Source organism: Myxocyprinus asiaticus, chromosome 28 (assembly GCF_019703515.2).
Source record: "Myxocyprinus asiaticus isolate MX2 ecotype Aquarium Trade chromosome 28, UBuf_Myxa_2, whole genome shotgun sequence".
Taxonomy (NCBI): Eukaryota; Metazoa; Chordata; class Actinopteri; order Cypriniformes; family Catostomidae; genus Myxocyprinus; species Myxocyprinus asiaticus.
This window is the reverse complement of record NC_059371.1, coordinates 26,330,018-26,352,583: the sequence shown is the minus strand read 5'-3', so window position 1 is coordinate 26,352,583 and position 22,566 is coordinate 26,330,018. Positions and strand designations below refer to the sequence as shown.

The following is a 22,566-nucleotide window of genomic DNA, read 5'->3' as shown; positions in this document are numbered from 1 at the left end:
ATTATTTTAATATTTCCCTTTAGAAGTAGGCCTAAAAGGAAAACAAATGCAAAGATAATTTTGTCCACTAGAGGGAAGCGTTAATTTGCAATTTTACTAAAAAGTCTTGGTTCTTGTTGCATCTTTTTCCATCAAACTGGTCTGAGCAAACTGTGCCACGAACTGTGGTTTATGAATGCAGCATCAATGCAGTAGGCTTAAAGGGGAAATAAATTATCTATTTCCTTTGGCTTCAATCCATCTCTTCAATCGATAAACAATATGCACCCTGTTTTACAAGCCATGCAGTCTTGCAATTGTTAGAATTGTTGTTTAGTACAAGAAACATTAAAGGACCTGATACCCCATGGGAGCTACCAAGACACACCTCGGCGTTGTTGAACAACATTTCACGAATACAATACTGAATGCATCCTTCACGATCATGTTTCAGACAGACCTATATTTACCCCCGTGCAAATAGATCTCTCACATATCTTATTCATGGAAATGAAACTGCCAAATGGGTGTCTTTCCATTATAAATCCCTTCCTACGCAAACAGACACACGGTGGAGACCAAAAGAGCAGATGTTCCCCTGATTGATGGATATTTATAAGATGTTTATCTTGTTTTTTTCCACGGCAAAGTTTCCCATCAGTATGGCGTGTTTGTCTTGTTGTCAGACTGTATGGCTTAATGAGAGGATGGGCATTGATTTCTGTCTGCCTGTTTATCTATTTCTGAGCCCTCAGTATATCCGTCTGTGGTGGAGCACAGAGAGGGGCTTTGCTGGAGATAATTCCCCAGCACTGCCCTACTCTGCCTGTCCAGTCAGTTGGAGAGAGGGTTATTTTTAACAGAACATTGGGGGCTGAGTGGAGTATCAATGCCCTGTAATGCATAAAAGAGGTAGGCCAGACTCATTTCTTACACTCAGTTCCTCTCCTCTGAAATGGTGCCCTTCCATCTTCCATGACATTTTTACAGTGAGTGGACCCATTCCAGATGCCTTTGTTTGAAAAATCGGATATGAACGCCCAGCTGAAATATGCAGATAAATTTGATAATTGAGAGATATGACCCCACTTTATAGACAATAGACAGGCAAGGACAAGATCTCTATGTAGTCAAACAAAGAGTTTAATGGTAACAATAGAGGTTTAATACTCTGTAGGCCATTCTAAATGCATTGTATTTGACCCTTGTCTTGAGAGCAACTTGAAAGTAATCTCTGCATAATTAGATTAGATCTTCATCGTTTCTCATGTACCCATAAGGCTTAATGCACCATCTCAGTAGCACAGGGTCCTCTCTTGTCATGTGGCCATTAAGAGGACAAATAGCTAGTGCATTAAATGTCTCTTTATTCCACTAAATTAAAATCACAAGTTCCCCTCTGCTCTGCTGTTTAAAGACGTAAACATCCTGAGGTCCTGGCGAAAGTAAGAGCGCTCCTATAGAAATGCATTCAATGACTTTCCCTGAAGAAACAGTTTCATTTTTCATCATAAAGAGCTTTTACATACAAGGACTTATAAATGTTAAATGTTATTATTATTATTTGTAATCAATGATTTGATATTGAGGGTCTCTATAGCTTAACCCATGCTGTGTTTTTTTATGGGAGATCTGAATGCTTTCCATACTACTCACAGGGGTTCTGTAAGCTCCTTTGGATCACACATCGCACAATGTGGCTTTCGCTCACAAAGGTAACTTTGACTCCAGAGTCATATTAAAAGCTGAAACTCTAGAGAATGTAAAAAAACAAAAAACTAATTGCAGATCTCAATCTGCCCCTCTCTTCAGAAGTCAAACCTCTTTCAAGATAAAGAATTTTTATTTATTTATTTTATTTTATTTTTGCCTTCCCTATTGAGATCTCTTCTTTAACTCTCATGTTCTGTTGAGATTGACTGTATGTTTTTATGTTTGGGGTCCCAGAGAACTCAACTGTTGCATGTGTAAAAATAATAATGTAATTTTGAAATTAGCCTTTATTTCCTTTTAGATTTGTGTTCCTCTGAATTAATTTAAACTCGGTAGTTTGTATCGAAGATTTAACCCATCTGGTCTCAGAAAGTAGGCATGCATTATTCATAAATGTAACCATTATCCAATATAGTCATGTTGTTTCTGTTTGGGCTCAATGTGACCCCAGTTAAACACACTGTAGAAAACAAAAATAAAGAAATGGCAGAAATAAATTGCTGTACTGTGACCTCCAGTCAGAGAAAAAACCCTAAACATAAGTAATGTAACAATTATTATGAAGGACGTTTGAAGCAAACTATAAAGTTAATAATTTTGTTTATAATCCATTCTCATAAGATAAACAATGAAGTATCAACCCAAAAATTAGATGTTAGCAAGGGTGTAGCAAGAAAATTACTTTTGGGTGGGCCTCAATAAAAATGTTTTTTGCTTGACAGAAGTTTTTGCCCAAATTGTTATTTACTACATTTTCCTTAACAACAGAGAAGCACTGCATTCAAACAGTTTTTTTCACACTTTCAGAAATCAGAATTCATGCTTTTTTTCTCCTTTTCATTTTTTACTATTTTATAAATATATATTTGATGTCAAAGAATAATCTCTAATATTCTGGGTGGACCTGGGTCTAATTTGGGTGGCCCAGGCCAACGCTTTCCCACCCTTGGCTACGTCACTGGATGTTAGGTATGTTTTTTGAGCTATCCAAACCGAGCATACAGGTTGATGGGATAACTGGATATATGTGCCTGAGTAGGCGACACAAATATAAAATTATGATAAATGTATACTGCCATTCTCTGATAATAAGCATATGAGAAAAGCACATTTTATGACCCTGCTCTGTTAAAGAGATACAATTAAAATTACACAAAATATTCTCAATATGTGGATGCATTTCCCCATTCTAGTGGTTTAAACCGTTTTGTTTTATTTACTCATTTCAGCACATTTGTCCATGTTAAGAAACAAGCTTTAAAATGTTTGGGACCACATACCACATTGAATCAACACCAAAACTATCATGATGAAACCTTAACTGCATCCTGGACATGACCATCACGCCAATTCACAAATAAGTCCTTGTAAAGAGACATTTCACCACAACAAAGGAGCCAAGGCGTGGAACCCTCCCCTTAAAAACTAGGCACACCCCTTTAACCCACTATTGTCTGTCCCAGTCTGGCAGGCGGTGCGTGGATGGTTGGTTTGTGGTTGAGTTAAAGTCTCGCTCGCTTGCCAATATCACACAGCAAATGCGTTAATGCAAAGAGATGGGAATCTTGCAGTCATGTTTCTAAGACGAATTACTGTAGCGCTGCTCGCGCTGTGTGGATTTATAGCGATCGGCGATGGTGAGTTGAGTGTTTGTGTCACCCCTCTCTGTGTGTATTTATTTATTTGATAGGCTGCTGGTGTGTAGAGAGAGTGTGACCAGGCTGCGCTGCTGGACGACGGGGCAGCCTGAAGCTCATCATGGCGCTGTGTCTGGGATTTTTAAACCAGTCATCTACGGCGTAAATAACCTCTCATTCATTTATCACCGGTTCAGTATTGCAGCGCTTATTTAATCTTTATCACTAGTTGGGTCGCTTTTACGCAGTTTTATTGGTGTGACTATTATTATTAGCAACTAACCGCGCACGAGCGTTTGTTGTCCCTTTGAATTGTGACATTATTTTCAGGACACTTAAAGAAATATTCCGGGTTCAAGTACAGTTAAGATCAATTAATTGATATAATTTGAGCATAATGTTGATAACCACAAAAAAATAATTTCGACTCACCCCTCCTTTTCTATATAAAAAAGCATAAATCTTTACATCTCAGGGTACGTTTACACGACAACGATGCACTAAAAACGGAAAAGTTTTTCCTTTTGCGTTTTTGAAAAGTTTCGCGTACAGACGACAACGTTGTCAAAACAAATCCCCGTTCACACGGATCCGCGAAAACGACTAAAAACGCTGTATTATGCATGCCAGGCCAGTAGTTGGCGATGTCACTTTGTAAAGAAACACTACGCGCCTGCGCACATAAGCATTCTTCCAGAGAGCGGTGAATACAAACAATGAAGATGGCGATCGCTGGTTGTAGTAGTGATGCAGTAAATCTACACTTTGCTGGAGAAGCGTCAATAAACTCAAAATCTTGAGCAGCACAAACACAGTCCTGTAGTCCGCCATTGTAGTTTTGAATGTCTCGCGCACATGCCTATAGACTGAACTCTCAAGATTATTCAATAAACTCTGCTCATTTTTACCATCACTTCATCTCCTGCCTTCTTCTGTATTCCCCCTGCTGACTCTTGGGCTGGTAGGAGAGTAAGTTAACATAACAAGCTGTTGATGTTGACTGGTTTTGGATATCAGACAGAACTCTGATATATGGATATCTTCTGACGGAGAGAGAGGTCTTGTGTACACTGGATCTAACATGCATTTTCACTGCCTCATGTTTTCATATTATAAGCATATCATTGAATACTGTACATGGCATCACATCTCTGTCTATAGGCTATATACATAAGCAGTGGGTGAATGAATTGCAGAGTAAAGGTACATCAAATAAAATTAAGTAAATAAATAATTAACATTTAAAATACAAATACATTTTTCCCATCTGAATCCATACATACATTTCAAGATTTTCAAATTGCAGGTTCTGCCTACTGTACAATGTTCACACTCCATACGAAACACTCCAAATGAATAAATTGTTGATTATTGTTATTTGTACAGACACGAGTATTCATATTGATAATTATCTCAAACTGATGCCTATTAATCCATTATTTTTTATAAAACACGTAATACGCGTGCGCATGACGTCATCGTTTTCACAAATTCGCATTTTTGTATGTTTACACGGAGACGATAACGGCATCGTTTTCAAAAACTTGCACTTTGAAACCCTTTTTCAAAGGTTTGTGTTTTCAGGCCCCAAAACGCCGTTGTCGTGTAAACGAACAGCCAAAACGCTGTTTTCCGTTTTTAGTTGAAAACGTTGTCATGTAAACGACCCCTCAAACAATACACAAGTTTTGAGTGAAAAATAAATGTTTGTGCTTTTATAAAATTGCAATCTTCACTTTTCTACTTTTTAAACCCTCCAAAAATTGGCCCTATTCACTTCCATTGTAAGTGCCTCACTGTAACTCCGATTTTTGCTTCTTTTTATTTCTTTTTTTTTTTTTTTTTAAGAACAGAAGGGGCAAGTCGAAAATCGTTTTTGTGGTGATCAGCATTATGCCACAAATGCTGTTAAATGAGCTTAACTTGTATTGAACCCAGAATATTCCCTTAAGCACATTTTACTCCCCGGTTCTCACAATCGTAATGCCTCTGGACGTTACTTTTACAAATCCAGTTGTTTTCAGTAATGATTGTCATTACCGTAACACATTATTTTGTATTTTTGTATCGTTATTTTTTTATGTTGCGGTAATGATAATATCATAATGATTATCTTTTTTCACATTGCGGTAATGAGAATTGGGGGGTAAAATGTGCTGTCATGAAAATAATGTCACAGTGTAAAAAGCCCTAAAATTAGGCTTCTTTAATATGCAAAAAAAAAATATATATATATTATATGTTTCTTTTGATTTTGGATTAACAGTACCAGGACTTTTTCTTGACATGTTTCATGTGAATCACCCCATAAAATATTACATTAGTGAGGCAAATTTCGGTCATACAGTTGAAGTCAGAAGTTTACATACACTTAGGTTGAAATCATTAAAACACATTTTTTAACCACTCAACAGATTTCATATTAGCAAACCATAGTTTTGACAAGTCGTTTAGGACATCTACTTTGTGGATGACATGAGTACTTTTTCCAACAATTGTTTACAGACAGATTGTTTCACGTTTAATTGACTATATCACAATTCCAGTGGGTCAGAAGTTTACATACACTAAGTTAACTGTGCCTTTAATCAGCTTGGAAACGTCCAGAAAATGATATCAAACCTTTAGACAATTAGCCAATTAGCTTCTGATAGGAGGTGTACTGAATTGGAGGTGTACCTGTGGATGTATTTGAAAGTCTACCTTCAAACTCGGTGCCTCTTTTCTTGACATCATGGGAAAATCAAAAGAAATCCTCAGAAAAAACAATTGTGGACCTCCAGAAGTCTGGTTCATCCTTGGGAGCAATTTCCAAATGCCTGAAAGTACCACGTTTATCTGTAAAAACAATAGTACTCAAGGATAAACACCATGGGACCACGCAGCCATTATACTGCTCAGGAATGAGATGCATTCTGTCTCCTAGAGATGAACGTAGTTTGGTGCGAATGGTGCAAATCAATCCCAGAACAACAGCAAAGGACCTTGTGAAGATGCTGGAGGAAACAGTTAGACAAGTATCTATATCCACAGTAAAACGAGTCCTATATCGACATAACCTGAAAGACTGCTCAGCAAGGAAGAAGCCACTGCTCCAAAAATGCCATAAAAAAGCCAGACTACAGTTTGCAAGTGCACATGGGGACAAAGATCTTATTTTTTGGAGAATTGTCCTCTGGTCTGATGAAACAAAAATTTTACTGTTTGGCCATAATGACCATCGTTATGTTTGGAGGAAAAAGGGCGAGGCTTGCAAGCTGAAGAACACCATCCCAACCGTGAAGCATGGGGGTGGCAGCATCATGTTGTGGGGGTGCTTTGCTGCAGGAGGGACTGGTGCACTTCACAAAATAAATGACATCATGAGGAAGGAAATTTGTGTGGATATATTGAAGAAAAATCTCAAGACATCAGCCAGGAAGTTAAAGCTCGATCACAAATGGGTCTTCCAAATGGACAATGACCCCAAGCATACCTCCAAAGTTGTGGCAAAATGGCTTAAGGACAACAAAGTCAAGGTATTGGAGTGGCCACAACAAAGCCCTGACCTCAATCTGATAGAAAATTTGTGGGCAGAACTGAAAAAGGGTGTGCGAGCAAGGATGCTTACAAACCTGACTCAGTTACACCAGTTCTGTCTGGAGGAATGTGCCAAAATTCCAGCAACTTGTTGTGAGAAGCTTGTGGAAGGCTACCCAAAATGTTTGACCCAACTTAAACAATTTAAAGGCAATGCTACCAAATACTAACAAAGTATATGTAAACTTCTGACCCATTGGGAATGTGATGAAAGAAATAAAAGCTGAAATAAATAATTCTCCCTACTATTATTCTGACATTTCACATAAAATAAAGTAGTGATCCTAACTGACCTAATACAGGGAATATTTTCTATGATTAAATGTCAGGAATTGTGAAAAACTGAGTTTAAATGTACAGGTGTATCTCAATAAATTAGAATGTCGTGGAAAAGTTCATTTATTTCAGTAATTCAACTCAAATTGTGAAACTCGTGTATTAAATAAATTCAATGCACACAGACTGAAGTAGTTTAAGTCTTTGGTTTTTTTAATTGTGATGATTTTGCCTCGCATTTAACAAAAACCCACCAATTCACTATCTCAAAAAATTAGAATGTGGTGACATGCCAATCAGCTAATCAACTCAAAACATCTGCAAAGGTTTCCTGAGCCTTCAAAATGGTCTTTCAGTTTGGTTCACTGGGCTACACAATCATGGGGAAGACTGCTGATCTGACAGTTGTCCAGAAGACAATAATTGACACCCTTCACAAGGAGGGTAAGCCACAAACATTCATTGCCAAAAAAGCTGGCTATTCACAGAGTGCTGTATCCAAGCATGTTAACAGAAAGTTGAGTGGAAGGAAAAAGTGTGGAAGAAAAAGACGCACAACCAACCGAGAGAACCGCAGCCTTATGAGGATTGTCAAGCAAAATCGATTCAAGAATTTGGGTGAACTTCACAAGGAATGGACTGAGGCTGGGGTCAAGGCATCAAGAGCTACCACACACAGACGTGTCAAGGAATTTGGCTACAGTTGTCGTATTCCTCTTGTTAAGCCACTCCTGAACCACAGACAACGTCAGAGGCGTCTTACCTGGGCTAAGGAGAAGAAGAACTGGACTGCTGCCCAGTGGTCCAAAGTCCTCTTTTCAGATGAGAGCAAGTTTTGTATTTCATTTGGAAACCAAGGTCCTAGAGTCTGGAGGAAGGGTGGAGAAGCTCATAGCCCAAGTTGCTTGAAGTCCAGTGTTAAGTTTCCACAGTCTGTGATGATTTGGGGTGCAATGTCATCTGCTGGTGTTGGTCCATTGTGTTTTTTGAAAAGCAAAGTCACTGCACCCGTTTACCAAGAAATTTTGGAGCACTTCATGCTTCCTTCTGCTGACCAGCTTTTTAGAGATGCTGATTTCATTTTCCAGCAGGATTTGGCACCTGCCCACACTGCCAAAAGCACCAAAAGTTGGTTAAATGACCATGGTGTTGGTGTGCTTGACTGGCCAGCAAACTCACCAGACCTGAACCCCATAGAGAATCTATGGGGTATTGTCAAGAGGAAAATGAGAAACAAGAGACCAAAAAATGCAGATGAGCTGAAGGCCACTGTCAAAGAAACCTGGGCTTCCATACCACCTCGGCAGTGCCACAAACTGATCACTTCCATGCCACGCCAAATTGCGGCAGTAATTAAAGGAAAAGGAGCCCCTACCAAGTATTGAGTACATATACAGTAAATGAACATACTTTCCAGAAGGCCAACAATTCACTAAAAATGTTTTTTTATTGGTCTTATGATGTATTCTGATTTTTTGAGATCGTGAATTGGTGGGTTTTTGTTAAATGTGAGCCAAAATCATCACAATTAAAAGAACCAAAGACTTAAACTACTTCAGTCTGTGTGCATTGAATTTATTTAATACACGAGTTTCACAATTTGAGTTGAATTACTGAAATAAATGAACTTTTCCACGACATTCTAATTTATTGAAATGCACCTGTATTTGGTTAAGGTGTATGTAAACTTCTGACTTCAACTGTAACTATGATACATTTCGAGGTAAACTGTGGCCTGTCAAAACAAACAGGCACTAATCTGACCAAATGACCTCCAGTATTTCACAATGCTTCACAGAACTGATGTCACAACGAATGAGTGTTCATGGTGTTTTGCACGTTAAGATACTTATTTTAAACTTCACACACAGGATAAGATGCCTTTAAGAAGACAGAGCTTATTTATAGTTTTAGATTATATCATAATTGTTGTTTTCAGTCTATCATTTGCTGTGGCATACTCATGTTTACACAACAACTCTGTGGCATCCCATCTTTGAGAATCGTGTTTTTTGGCTTGCAAAACCAGTCCCCACTGACCCCATTTCTATTGTCAAGCCATTAGGCCTAGGAAATGTTACCAACTCACTTGTTGTTTATTTTCGAAGGATAACCCAACTTAAGTATATTACTATTTATTTACAAAGTTTACTGCTTACTGAAAAATTAAGTTGTGTTTTAGAACCCCTGGCATGCACATCTCTGTTGTAGAGTGTGATGGGAAGCTGGTCATTCAACAAAGTCAGACTGAAGTCAGATTTGGAGTCTGGGCCTTTGTAATGGAAATGTGGCCAATGAGCGCTATTCAGTGGCCTGTCAAGGGAGTCTGCCTTACTTTTGTATGGTAAAACTGATGGTTGTTACATCCCCAGCACAAATAAACATGTTTGTGGTTGCATGGCAGAGCAAGATAACAGTTTGTGCCTGGAAACACTGGATTTTCTGGATTATATTTTCTGCACAAAATTTTGTGGCATTGGCATTCTGATGATATTTGCGTGTAGACAAAAGATGTTTGTTTAATATTTAGCCACCTTCTTGAGACACAAGTGGATGTTTATAACTAGAATAATAATGAGGTTTACAGTGAGGTCAGTGTGGATTTTTGTTACGATCCACTAGTTAAAATATGAAAGTTTTCCTTGTTGCAATTTGTTACACTCTGGGCATGTTGAGGAAGACAGTGTAATGAAATTTACCACAGCAGGGACCATTTTCATTTGACCTTAAAAAAGGTTCTGAAATCTGTGATCTCTAATTGGTGACTCAACTTTTTCCTAGAAGGATTCACGAAAGGTTGTGATGCACAAAATGCTTCCAAACTCTTTAATAGAACTTAATGGGAAAGACTAAACAGACAGATCCCACCTGTAGTAAGTCTGACTGGGTCAACTCAATGTCAGGCACGACAGTGAGTGGATTGTAGTGCGAGAGGTGCCTTCAGGCTGCCAGTGATGGGTTTGCACAGCTGCTGGTAGTTGGATACAGACTGTGGAAAGGGAACAGATTGGAGTCTCCAGCCATGTTATGGTAATTATTCCACTGAGGTGGTGAAACCAGGGAATCTAAGGCTGTTCAATGTCTTCAGGCCCTGTTTTCTTGGTGGTGAGTTTCTAGGAGGTGGCGAGTATGGCTGATTGGTGTCTAAGTAAGCTGGCTATCTGAATTGATCGTTTTTCGTATGTTTTCAATAAACTGGCACTTTGTGACCGTTCGAGCTTCTAGATGTCCACGTGACACTTCTCACAGGCCTGTGTGAGAAAACAACAGCAATGTGATATGGGCACTGTGAGCTAGGCAGACAGCCGTGAGGCAGGGTGCGTCTCTCTTTCAGCATCTTTCATTCTCCCCCAGATTTTTCTTTTCCTTTCACATGTAGACCAAACTGAAATATAAAACTTGCACCGGTTCACACAATCCCTGATATTCTACATTGACGTTTGGTGAAAAACACTCCAGGAATGACACTGTAACTCATTCTAAACTTAAAATTGTATGAGTGATTCATTGGCTTACAAGAAATGATTATGGATGTGTTCCACTCCCCTATAATAGCAGTGCCAAAGTGGAAAAAATGTGTAAACTTAATTTTCATAATTTAATCAGCTTGGAAAATTCCAGAAAATGATGTCAAGCCTTTAGACAGTTAGTCAATTAGCTTCTGATAGGAGGTGTTCTGAATTGGAGGTGTACCTATGGATGTATTTTAAGGCCTACCTTTAAACTCAGTGCCTTTTTGCTTGACATCATGGGAAAATCAAAAGAAATCCTCAGAAAAAACCTCAGAAAAAACAATTGTGGACCTCCACAATTCTGGTTCGCCTTGGAAGCAATTTCCAAACGCCTGAAGGTACCACGTTCATCTGTTCAAACAATAGTATGCAAGTATAAACACCGTGGGACCACGCGGCCATCATACCGCTCAGGAAGGAGATGCATTCTGTCTCCTAGAGATGAACGTAGTTTGGGGCAAAAAGTGCAAATCAATCCCAGAACAACAGCAAAGGACCTTGTGAAGATGCTGGAGGAAACGGGTAGACAAGTATCTATATCCACAGTAAAACGAGTCCTATATCGACATAACCTGAAAGGCTGCTCAGCAAGCAAGAAGCCAAAGCTCCAAACCCTCCATAAAAAAGCCAGACTACAGTTTGCAAGTGCACATGGGGACAAAGATCTTACTTTTTGGAAAAATGTCCTCTGGTCTAATGAAACAAAAATTTTACTGTTTGGCCATAATGACCATTGGTATGTTTGGAGGAAAAAGGGTGAGGCTTGCAAGCCGAAGAACACCATCCCAAGCATCATGTTGTGGGGGTGCTTTGCTGCAGGAGGGACTGGTGCACTTCACAAAATAAATGACATCATGAGGAAGGAAAATTATGTGGATATATTTAAGCAACATCTCAAGACATCAGCCAGGAAGTTAGAGCTCAGTCACAAATGGGTCTTCCAAATGGACAATGACCCCAAGTATACCTCCAAAGTTGTGGCAAAGTGGCATAAGGACAATAGTCAATGTATTGGAGTGGCCATCACAAAGCCCTAACCTCAATCTGATAGAAAATTTGTGGGCAGAACTGAAAAAGCATGTGCGAGCAAGGGGGCCTACAAACCTGGCTCAGTTACAACAGTTCTGTCTGGAGGAATGGGCCAAAATTCCAGCAACTTATTGTGAGAAGCTTGTGGAAGGCTACCCAAAAAGTTTGACCCAACTTATACAATTTAAAGGCAATGCTACCAAATACTAACAAAGTGTATGTTAACATCTGACCCACTGGGAATGTGATGAAAGAAATAAAAGCTGAAATAAATCATTCTCTCTACTATTATTCTGACATTTCACATTCTTAAAATAAAGTAGTGATCCTAACTGACCTAATACAGGGAATGTTTTCTACGATTAAATGTCAGGAATTGTGAAAAACTGAGTTTAAATGTATTTGGCTAAGGTGAATGTAAACTTCTGACTTCAGCTGTAGTTGTTTGTACAAGTACCTTTTGTACTAGCTGTTCACTTATGAAAAAGTTCCCAAAAAATCTAAATGGTGTCATTATTTACTCACCCTCTTGTCATTCCAAACCAAGATGCTGTTATTTCCTTAGTGTAGCAAAAGTATAAAATTTTGGAGAATCTTTACACTGCTCTTGGCATACAAGGACTATAGTGTACCAGATAGGCCAAAAACACCATAAAAGCACAATAAAGGTATCATAAAAGTGGTCCATACGACTCGTGCTTTATATTCTAAGTCTTCTGTGTGAGGAACAGGCCGAAACTCATGTCTAAAAAAATGGCACGTCAATGTCATTGAAGCCAAACACAATTGGTCTTTGAGTGAATAGGATCCTTTAAAATACGTTTTATTGTGTCCCAAATTCTGTTTTCCATTTTATTTTTCTGAATTCTGTTTTAAAGTTTGATTTTCTTAAAAAATATCTTATCAAATAAATTCAAAGAACTTAAATCAAATTAAAACAGAACAATTACTTTTTAACATAGCATTGCATTATTTTTATCAAATGAAGTGCTTTCAAATCCTCACAGCACTTTCCAAAACACAACATTGGAGTTTTTTGTCAAATACAGTGCTGCGCAGCAGATCGTCACAGTTTTGATGTATATATTTTGCACAACAGCACTCTTGCTTGTGAGAGATGCTTAAGTATATGTGATTATTATTAGTGTATTATTATTTATTATTAATGTTTTTTATTAATACTACATTGAATATGACATTTTACTATACAGTAGTAATATATTTATGTTGCAGTTTCTTCAGTTTTACTCGTTTTCTTAAATTTAGTTTTTATTTTGCCGGAAAACCGAATGAATAGGGATGGGAATCGTAAGGAATTTAATGATTCCGATTCCTCGTTCCAATTTTGGTTCCTTAATGTTTCCAGTAATAATTCCAGTAATTCTTTTAGCATCTTCTTTATTTATTTTTGTATAATTATTTGGAAATGAGAAATGCAATTCTAATTGTATTTACTACCCTCTGCTGTTTGTTAGCAAGTGTTGAGATAATTTCTGGTTTCTACAGAGCAGATATAACAAATCAGAAATACATTTTATACAATTCATGGAAAAGGGGTTTTTTGCAGACATTTTAGAGACAATTACAATCCAATTATATACCCTATAAACTATATTTTAAATAAACTAATCTAAACCAACAAGAAATGAAATTCATTTATTCTTTCATAAAATTCCACTTATTACAACAAAACTCATGTATCTTTAATTATACATTGACATATGAACAACCAGTCAGTAACTGCACTGCTTGATTTAATACAGACACATGTCATCATTAATAAATAGTAACAGTTCTAGAGACAGTTTAAACTGTGTTATATAACCTAATGTTGTAAGACTTCAACAGTTCTTTTTTCATTTAGAGTTGGACATTCATAACTTGCACATCGGTAAAATATTACTTGTATTCTGGACTATACTGGAAGCGCTGTATATTTCGCGCTGTAGATTCAAAAGAACTGGCTCATTAGAATAATTCTTCAGGAATCGGACAATACCGGAACGGTGTATGTTTTGCACTGTAGATTCAAAAGAACCGGCTCCTTTGAATAATTATTTTGGGAATCGAACTACTATATACCGGAAGCACATATGTTTCGTGTTGTAGATTCAAAAGAGCCGGCTCGAGAGCGGTTTGATCGGGAATCAAATGCACTGGTAGAGCTGTGTGTTTTACACTGTAGAGTCAGTAGAGGGCAGCGCTGCTACAGTTATGCATTGCTGGTGACACTGTTAGAGTATTTCAGGACGGTGTTCCAGATGCATTGATGCGGGAGAACCGTTAACTGAACCGAAAGTAACAAAGATCATACGATTCTGGTATTTTTTTCAAGAATGGAACCGGTTCTGAACAAGAACCGGTTCTCGGTCCCCAACACTATGAATGAAGACTTTTAGTTTGGATGTTTTTGACAGCTTCTCACTTCCAGAAGTTTAATTTATATAGTGCTTTTCCCAAGCTCAAAGCAATTTACATGCAACAACAAACATAAATACATCATAACAAAACAATAAAACATTATATACAAAGCAAGGCAAGTTTGCAAGCACAACACAACAAACCAGGAGTCAAACATATAGTTCTGAGTAAAAATGTGGATTTGCACGTCCGACCAAACAGTTCAAAACAAAACAAGCAGTAGGGTAAAAAATTACATGACCAGAGTAGTCCCTCGTTGAGTGGGGGCACAAGCAACCCTTGGCGACCTGCCTCATGTACAACGCCACAGAGACTAAATGAGCACAAACTCCTGGACTCCAAATGCCGAAAGGGAACACATGATGACGACAGGTACTATGGCAGGACACCCCTCCATTAGAGAATGCAGCCGCACCATCTGCAGCAATCACGCCGCCCGGCAGGCAGGCCGGTGGAATCAGGTAGGCCGGGCGAGACAATGCAGCCTGCTCCCATGCACCAGCGGAAAACCACGAAAACAGGCAAAAAAAAAAATAGTTGGAATGAAATCTAATAATGTCCATTTTATGGATGTGTTAAATGAAAAGAATCGTGCATTTAAACAACTACAACAATGAGACGGAGCAAAACAAAAGACAAACGAACAGCTCCGATGTGAAGCGGCAGCCAAGAGCACACAGCATACTCGCACCGGAAGTAACAGTGTTGCGTACTTCACAGTGAACTTGTGCTCTACTCTTTGTCATCTACACGCACACAGAATGTGCTCGATGTTTATAATGCTGTGATATCAGTGGATGAGTGGCAAGCTTTCACTTTGAAGTGCGTAGCACATGCAGACTGTATATTTATTTAATTAAATCTCAGTCCTTTTGTGCTTTATCATTTTAGGGCATATCATGATTTTACTTTAATTGTGTATTCCTCCATTCAATTTATCCCAAATGTCAAATTCCATGACATTCCACGTTTAATAGTTAATTCTGTTTAATGTAGATTCTGTCCGTGTTTTCCGTATCGTGGAAATATAGGGCCCTAAGTGTACAATTGAATTTGTTGTGCTGTTTTTGGATTCTAGACATGAAAACGAGCTTGACGCAAGCTTCAGGGGATGGCAACATTATCAGTATAAAGATAACGTTCCTCACACAGACCAATTATATGGCTTCAGAAGATTTGGAATATACAGCCCTGGTCACTATGAACTATATTTGTATGGCAAGATCTGTTTAAAGATTCTTTAAAAAAAAAGGACCTTTGACTATTACAGAAAAAGTTCCTAAAAAAAAAAAAAAAAATTATAATTATTTTTATTATTTCGGTCATTACTTATTCACTCTTATGTCATTTTTCAAACCTGTATGTAAAGCTATTTTTTTTATAAAAAAAATAATAAATAATAATAAAAAATAAAAAAAAAATAGCTTTACAAACAGGTTTGAAAAATGACATAAGAGTGAATAAGTAATGACCGAAATAATAATAATAATTATTATTTTATTTTATTTTTTTTTAGGAACTTTTTCTGTAATAGTCAGAGGTCCTGAACCACAAAACTTTAAACTTGTGTTGTGGATGCAGGACTGAGCAGACGTTTGAAGCCCATATCACAGGAGGGCTCCAGGTGCTGTGGAGTGGTGTTATGGAAATGAAAGGGAGCACATTAAGCCATATTTTGCATGTGTGTGCTTGAATATAAGATCAGAGCATGGAAAGTGTACAGCATAAAGAGATATGTGGGTTCATAGGGAGGGTGTGTGCGTGCAAGCGTATGTCTGGCGAGGCCCGCTGCTGGGGTTGAGACCACGGTCACAGCAGACTGAGGTTTCTCTCTGCTTCATTAATGACCTTGTTAATGACCTGAATGGCCGGCAGGCAGTGCTGGTTGTACTCACAGACAGACCCTAGTGTGACCTACATTTGGATGGCTGCATTGAAATTAGTAGCATGTTTATTTATTTTTTATTTATTTATTTTTTGTACTAAAAATTATATTAAAGATATAGTACACCCAATAATGAATATTCTGTCATCATTTACAAACCCTCATATCCTTCCAAAACCATATGACATTTCTTTCTTCTGGAACACATGAGGAGAATTTCAAGTAATTGATTACTAATTTTTTTTGTGTGTGTTAGACTTGGAGTACTTGACCAAAACTACTTGAACTGCCCATCTCCAAACATAATAATCTTATATACACTGCTATTCAAAAGTTCGGACACACTTGACTGAATTTATGTTTCTTATGGTCTTAAAAATACATCTGATCAAAAAGCTAAAAATTAGTTTTGTAGACAATATAAATCGTCTACATTTTGAAATTTCTTTAAAAAACTAAAATGTAATTTCTCTTAATAACTGAGTTTTACCTGATTGTGAAAGAAAATCAGCCAGCAAGTTCCCAGCCTACATTGGAACTCCTTCAATGCTGTTTTAAAAGCATCCCAGGTTGACCTCATCAATTTGGTTGAGAAAATGACTAGAGTGTACAGAGCTGTTCTCCATGTAATTTATCAAAACATCTAAAACATAGGAGAGTTTTGAACATTGTTTGGACATTATGTAATCCCCATACTTCCATTTGTGTTATTTCATAATTGTGATGACTTTTCTATTATTCTAAAATATAGAAAAATAGTCAAAATAAAGAAACTGTGTCCAACCTATTGGCAATGGTAATGTAATTCAGTTCATACTTTTATATATAGTATAGAAATAGATGTATAGATTTATGTAAAGTATGTAAATAACTTCTTCCTATGTTTGCCAGAGAGAGTAAACAGTCTGATTATTATTGAATTGTATGAAGGGGTTATAAAGCTCTGTAGATTCAGGGTTTTGGGGGGGAAAGTGGTTTCTGCCTCTGGAGCAGATGAGTAATTTGACCAGTGAGGGTACTGAAGAAGCTCCCCTTCCTTTCACTGCATTGATTTTGTGAGTGCATGTATTTCAATGTGTGTTTTAGAGTGCATGTCTGCGAGTGTGTGCGCTCTGTCTGGTGGCGTCGGCATGTCTTAATCAGCTCCCTGTCTGGGTGCTCGATGGATCTCATTTCAGCCCTATGCATCTTGGGTAACTGCACTCTCTCAGTCTGCCCGCTCTCAGTAGCCCCTGGCATTCTGCTCTTCTAAGCGGCCAGAGAGGAGGATGATGGGCTTTCATTATCTAGAGGAGGTGAAGCAAGATTATGCCTACAACAAGAGACTAGTGCTGGTTTTGCCATCCATTTGTAATGGATATGAGAAGACTGGTTTTGTCACACGGGGCAATATTTGCTCCCAAGTGTTTGAGCCACAAACTGTGTGGGCTGTTAAAGTTACAGTTCACCCAAAAATGAAAAGTATGTCATCGTCTACTCAACCACATGTTGTTTTAAATCCTTTTTTCTTATGTGGAATGCATAGAGAGATATGTGGCAGAATGATAGCTTTAGTAACCATTCACTTTTATTGCATCTTTTTTCTATCCAATAAAAGTGAAAGGTTTGTCAGAATTGTCATTTTCTCCTTGTTTTGACCAACTTAAAAGTTACTTCTGAAGGAGAGATTGTGATTCTCAGAAAACGGCTTCGGTCACAATACCATGTAATGTGAAGTTGTTTGCGGCTTCATCATTGACTAAAGACTTCTCCCATGAGCCTGGCTCTGATCAGCCAAGCACACTGTTAATGGCAGCGATTTCATTCACGTCTTGCTGCAATGGTTTTCATTTCCTGTCTGAACATGTATGGAATGACAGGAACTTCACACTGGCAGTGAAATTTTAATGCTGTCCTTGACTGAATTCCCCTTTTCTTTTGAGTTAAGCCAAGTCTAGACTAGGTTTTAAAGACTAGCACATCTAGTCTCTTGGCCAAAATCCTGTCACAGCTGGGCGTTCTATAAGTCGCCCTCCCACCTCTCTGTTACCTTGCTCTGCCCTGTCCTTGCGTATCTGTTTCACCAACAGCTCTTAAAAGCATGTTGGGGGGAGTCCCTTGCCCCCCAGCCACTATAACAGTTACTTCCCCCATCCTCCTCCACACACCCTACTCCCACCCTTTGTCCACAGCCCGCCCAATCCCTCCTCATGTCGCCCTAATCTCCACACAAAGAGCCAGTGTAAGGCCACCAGTTATATGCATACAAGAGATCGCTTGGCGCAAAACGTGTGATCCCTCGTCACAGGTTTGGAGCCACGCACGCCATGAAATCAACGTTTTTTTTAGTTTATTAGCTTTGCATGAAGTTTGATTGGTCATTTAAACAGGGTTCACACAGTCATGGAAAACCTGGAAATATCAGGTAATTGTGATTGCCAGTCTTGGAAAAGTCAGGGAATTGAGTAAAATCACATAGTTGTGGAAAGTTGTATATACTGAGTATACATTTTCTAGTTTCTCATCTAAAATATTAAATATTACTCCTAGTAAGTATCTGTTTAAATATGTTAATTCAAAACATTGGTACCTTACATTCCAACAGGGGCATAGCTACGTAGTGGCCATGGGTGACCAGTGCCACCCCTGATTGGCCACCCCTGTTGTGCAAAGCACTTTTGACAACACTGACAGAGAGGTGACTTTTTTTTGCCGCTCTATGACGCAAACAGTCTGCACTATTCAGGCTGAACAGCAGCAAACTGCCCACATGGCACAAACCTCTGTGTGTAGAGGTGTGATGTCATATCACGACCGTTGGAGTGTATGGGATTTAAATTCCGCCAAATGTATTGCGGTCACGGATCCAAAAATAATAAGTGCGAATCAAAAAATAATAATCGCAGATAAAAAATAAGTGCAAAAATAAAGCGCAGATCAAAATAATAAGCACAGATCAAAAAATAACAATAAAATATGCTGCAAAAAAACAAAATAAATAAATTAAGCAAAGTCATTAGAATTCAGTATTTTTTGCCAGCTCTAGGATGTGTTGTCCAAGTAGGCCATTATCATAGTCCATTAAAACATGTATCTTGTCAGATGAATTTAGTTAGCAGAGTCTTTCGTTTAGGCATTATTTAAGACTCCCTTGTTTGTAGGTTATTGGCTGCATATCTAAAAAAAAAAAAAAAAACAAGGCAGGGTTGGCTGTTTGCATGTTTACTAGCTGTACCAAAGTAGTCGTGAGTTCAGAACCCAGCTTGATCTGCTTTTCCACTAAATATAATCCAGATCCCGACACCAAGGCCTATTACAATACTGATGAATAAAGAAATGCTTACATATAACTGGACATTGTTGCTGACACCTACATGTGCACTTTGGAGTTGGTTGTATGCCTGTAAGTCATTTGCTTCAAATGTTACTGAAGTTGTATACTCTGTTGGAAGTATGGAAATGTTTGTAAATGTTTTGGATTTGTATGCTCCAATGTTGCTGTATCTTTAGAGATGGCCCCTAAATTTGCGACTATTTGTGAATCAAGAACATCCAACTTCAAGCCAACTTTATTGCATTATTTATTGACGTGGGGACACTTGGTCACTTGTTCCTGATTTCACTGCAGTATAGTGGAAAAATAAACTACATGTAGCCGTGCCAACGATGCAAACGTAGGATCAGTACATATCGGCACATTCAGCAACATGGAAAAGCAGATCAAGTTGGGTTCTGAACTCACAACTACATTGGTACAGCTAGTAAAAACATGCATCAAACATCCACACCAACCCAGCCTTGTTTTTTTAGATATGCAGCCAATATATTTTTTCCTTCTTTTGTATGGCATTGGAAATAAATTGATAACTTTAAATTCCTTGTGTACATTTGTGATCTATAAATTCTGTAGAATTTACAGAATTTCTGCATGTAGAATTTGCTTTTGGTACAGCATGTCACAGTCAGTAGTGAATTTTTTTTGGCCACCCCAATAAAATCACTGGGTCTTACCTGGCCACCCCTGAAAAAATTTCTGGCTACGCCCCTGCGTACCAGTGGAAATCTACCCAACAATCTCTTTAAAATGATTTTTCTTTTTCTTTTTTTTTTTTCTTCCCTTTTCTCCCCAATTTGGAATGCCCAACTCCCAATGTGCTCTAAGTCCTTGTGGTGGTGTAGTGACTCACCTCAATCCGGGTGGCAGAGGATGAATCTCAGTTGCCTCTGCATCTGAAACTGTCAATCCATGCATCTTATCATGTGGCTTGTTGAACGTGTTACCACAGAGACCAAGTGTGTAAGAGGGCTCATGCTATTCTCTGCGGCATCCACACACAACTCACCACGCGTCCCACAGAGAGCAAGAACCATATTATAGCGACCATGAGGAGGTTAACCCAATGTGACTATACCCACCCTAGCAACCGGGCCAATTGGTTGCTTAGGAAGCCTGACTGGAGTCACTCAGCATGCCCTGGATTTGAACTTGCAACTCCAGGTGTGGAAGTCAGTGTCTTTACTTGCTGAGCTACCCAGGCCCCCCCTCTTTAAAATGATTTCTAAAAAAATCCTTATCAAGTAATCATAAACGACTTTACAGTTTAGTTCAGAAAAAAGTAAATAAATAAACTCTGTCAACATTTACTTATGTTGTTGTGTAAAAAAAAAAAAAAGCAAACATCTGTGTTCCAGTGAGGCACTAACGCTGGAAGTGAATGGGAGCCAAATTTTTTACATTAAAATACTCACTTTTTCAAAAGTATAGCCACAAGACATTAACAATATGCATGTTGGGGCCTGGGTAGCTCAGTGGTAAAATACGCTGGCTACCACCCTTGGAGTTCGCTAGTTCGAATCCCAGGGCGTGCTGAGTGACTCCAGCCAGGTCTCCTAAGCAACCAAATTGGCCCGGTTGCTAGGGAGGGTAGAGTCACATGGGGTAACCTCCTCGTGGTCGCTATAATGTGGTTTGTTCTCGGTGGGGCGCATGGTGAATTGAGCGTGGTTGCCGCTGTGGATGGCGTGAAGCCTCCACACGCGCTATGTCTCCGTGGCAACGCGCTCAACAAGCCACGTGATAAGATGCGCGGGTTGACTGTCTCAGACGCGGAGGCAACTGGGATTCGTCCTCTGCCACCCGGACTGAGGCGAATCACTACGCCACCACGAGGACTTAGAGCGCATTGGGAATTGGGCATTCCAAATTGGGAGAAAAAGGGGAAAAATCCCCCCCCCCCCCCCAAAAAAAAAGAAAAACAATATGCATGTTAACATGATTGTCGTGTGATAAAATTGCTTACTAATCATTTCTTTGTAAAGTTATAGCCATTTTTACAACTTCGTTGCCATGACGGTGTAATGTCTACAAATTCTAAAACTGTGAAATGACTGTAAAAATTAGGATTTAACTTTACAGCTCAAGTAATACATGAGTTTTAACAGAAGACTTAATGTAAGTGCTTTTATAAAATTATTAGCTTCAAATTTCTGTCTTTTAAACCCTCCAAAAATTGGCCCCATTCACTTCCATTTGAAGTGCCTCACTGTAACTCGATTTTTTTTTTTTTTTTTTTTTTTTAGAAAAGGAGGGATGATTCAGAATAATTTTTTGTGGTAATCAACATTATGCCACAAATGCTGTTGACTGAGCTTAACTTGTATTGAACCCGGAATATTCCTTTTAATGTCATAAAAAAGTAAATTGGAAATTCATTGGTCAAAAAGTGTGGGAACCCTTTTGGAAATTTCTGACTGTATTGCAGGAATTGGATTTCAGGAAAGTTTAGTTCTGTAAGCAGACTTAAGTTTGACTGTATTATTGAGTAATTCACTAGAATAGATCAGCAGACTTTGTCAGACGTCATCAAATGTGGCTGAGAAATATCCTCATAAAAGTATAGTGTGTTGTCAGCATAAGTTTGGCATGTTGAAATGAGGGCCATTATCTTGTTTACAACATGGGGAGGAAATATTGCGTCATAGATAAGATTCATTTATGAAAGATATGTGTACAGTATGTCCAGATCACATGTACATAATGGTTGACCTGAAAAGTTCTTCATAGCTTTGAGTTATTCTTAACATGCAAAATGTACTTCCGGTACTTGCCAATTCTAAAGAAAGGTATTTAAGTAGTGTGCAATTGTGACGTCTTTGACGACTTGATTGTTAAGTTTGGTTATCCTGTTTGTAATTGTTGTGATATCAATGTTTTAGTTTTCTCAGACTCTTAGAGAATGAGGCAATGAGACACTTATAGTCCTTTTATCCACCCCCCACCCCCAATTGGGTGATTTAAAGATATTGTATGTGCTCCATTAGAGCAGCTATTAGTGGCTTATGGTGCAGCGTTGTTTTTCCCACTTTATCAGGGCCTGGTCACCTCTGTGTAATCTGCAGGAAATTCCTTGTGCATGTGAACTTCAGTTGAATTGGATCTGCTCCACTAACTGTTACTGGCAGTGTACTTCTGTGTCTTGTAGATCACAGCCTTTACAAGATTTATAGAGCACACAAACACGCTCTTGCTCTCCCTCTCTTCATCTCTGACACTGAC

At 38.5% G+C, this 22,566-nt stretch overlaps 1 protein-coding gene across 1 annotated transcript in view; it reads left to right on the top strand.

Annotated features, from left to right (window-relative positions):
- Positions 1-3,145: 3,145 nt before the first annotated feature.
- The window catches only part of acvr1ba (activin A receptor type 1Ba), a 34,260-nt gene continuing 14,839 nt past the window's right edge, over positions 3,146-22,566 (top strand). Inside the window, exon 1 of the mRNA XM_051660336.1 lies at positions 3,146-3,329. Within this exon, the coding sequence (XP_051516296.1) occupies positions 3,239-3,329 (91 nt within the window). The 5' untranslated portion in view covers positions 3,146-3,238. The remainder of the gene's footprint in view (positions 3,330-22,566) is intronic.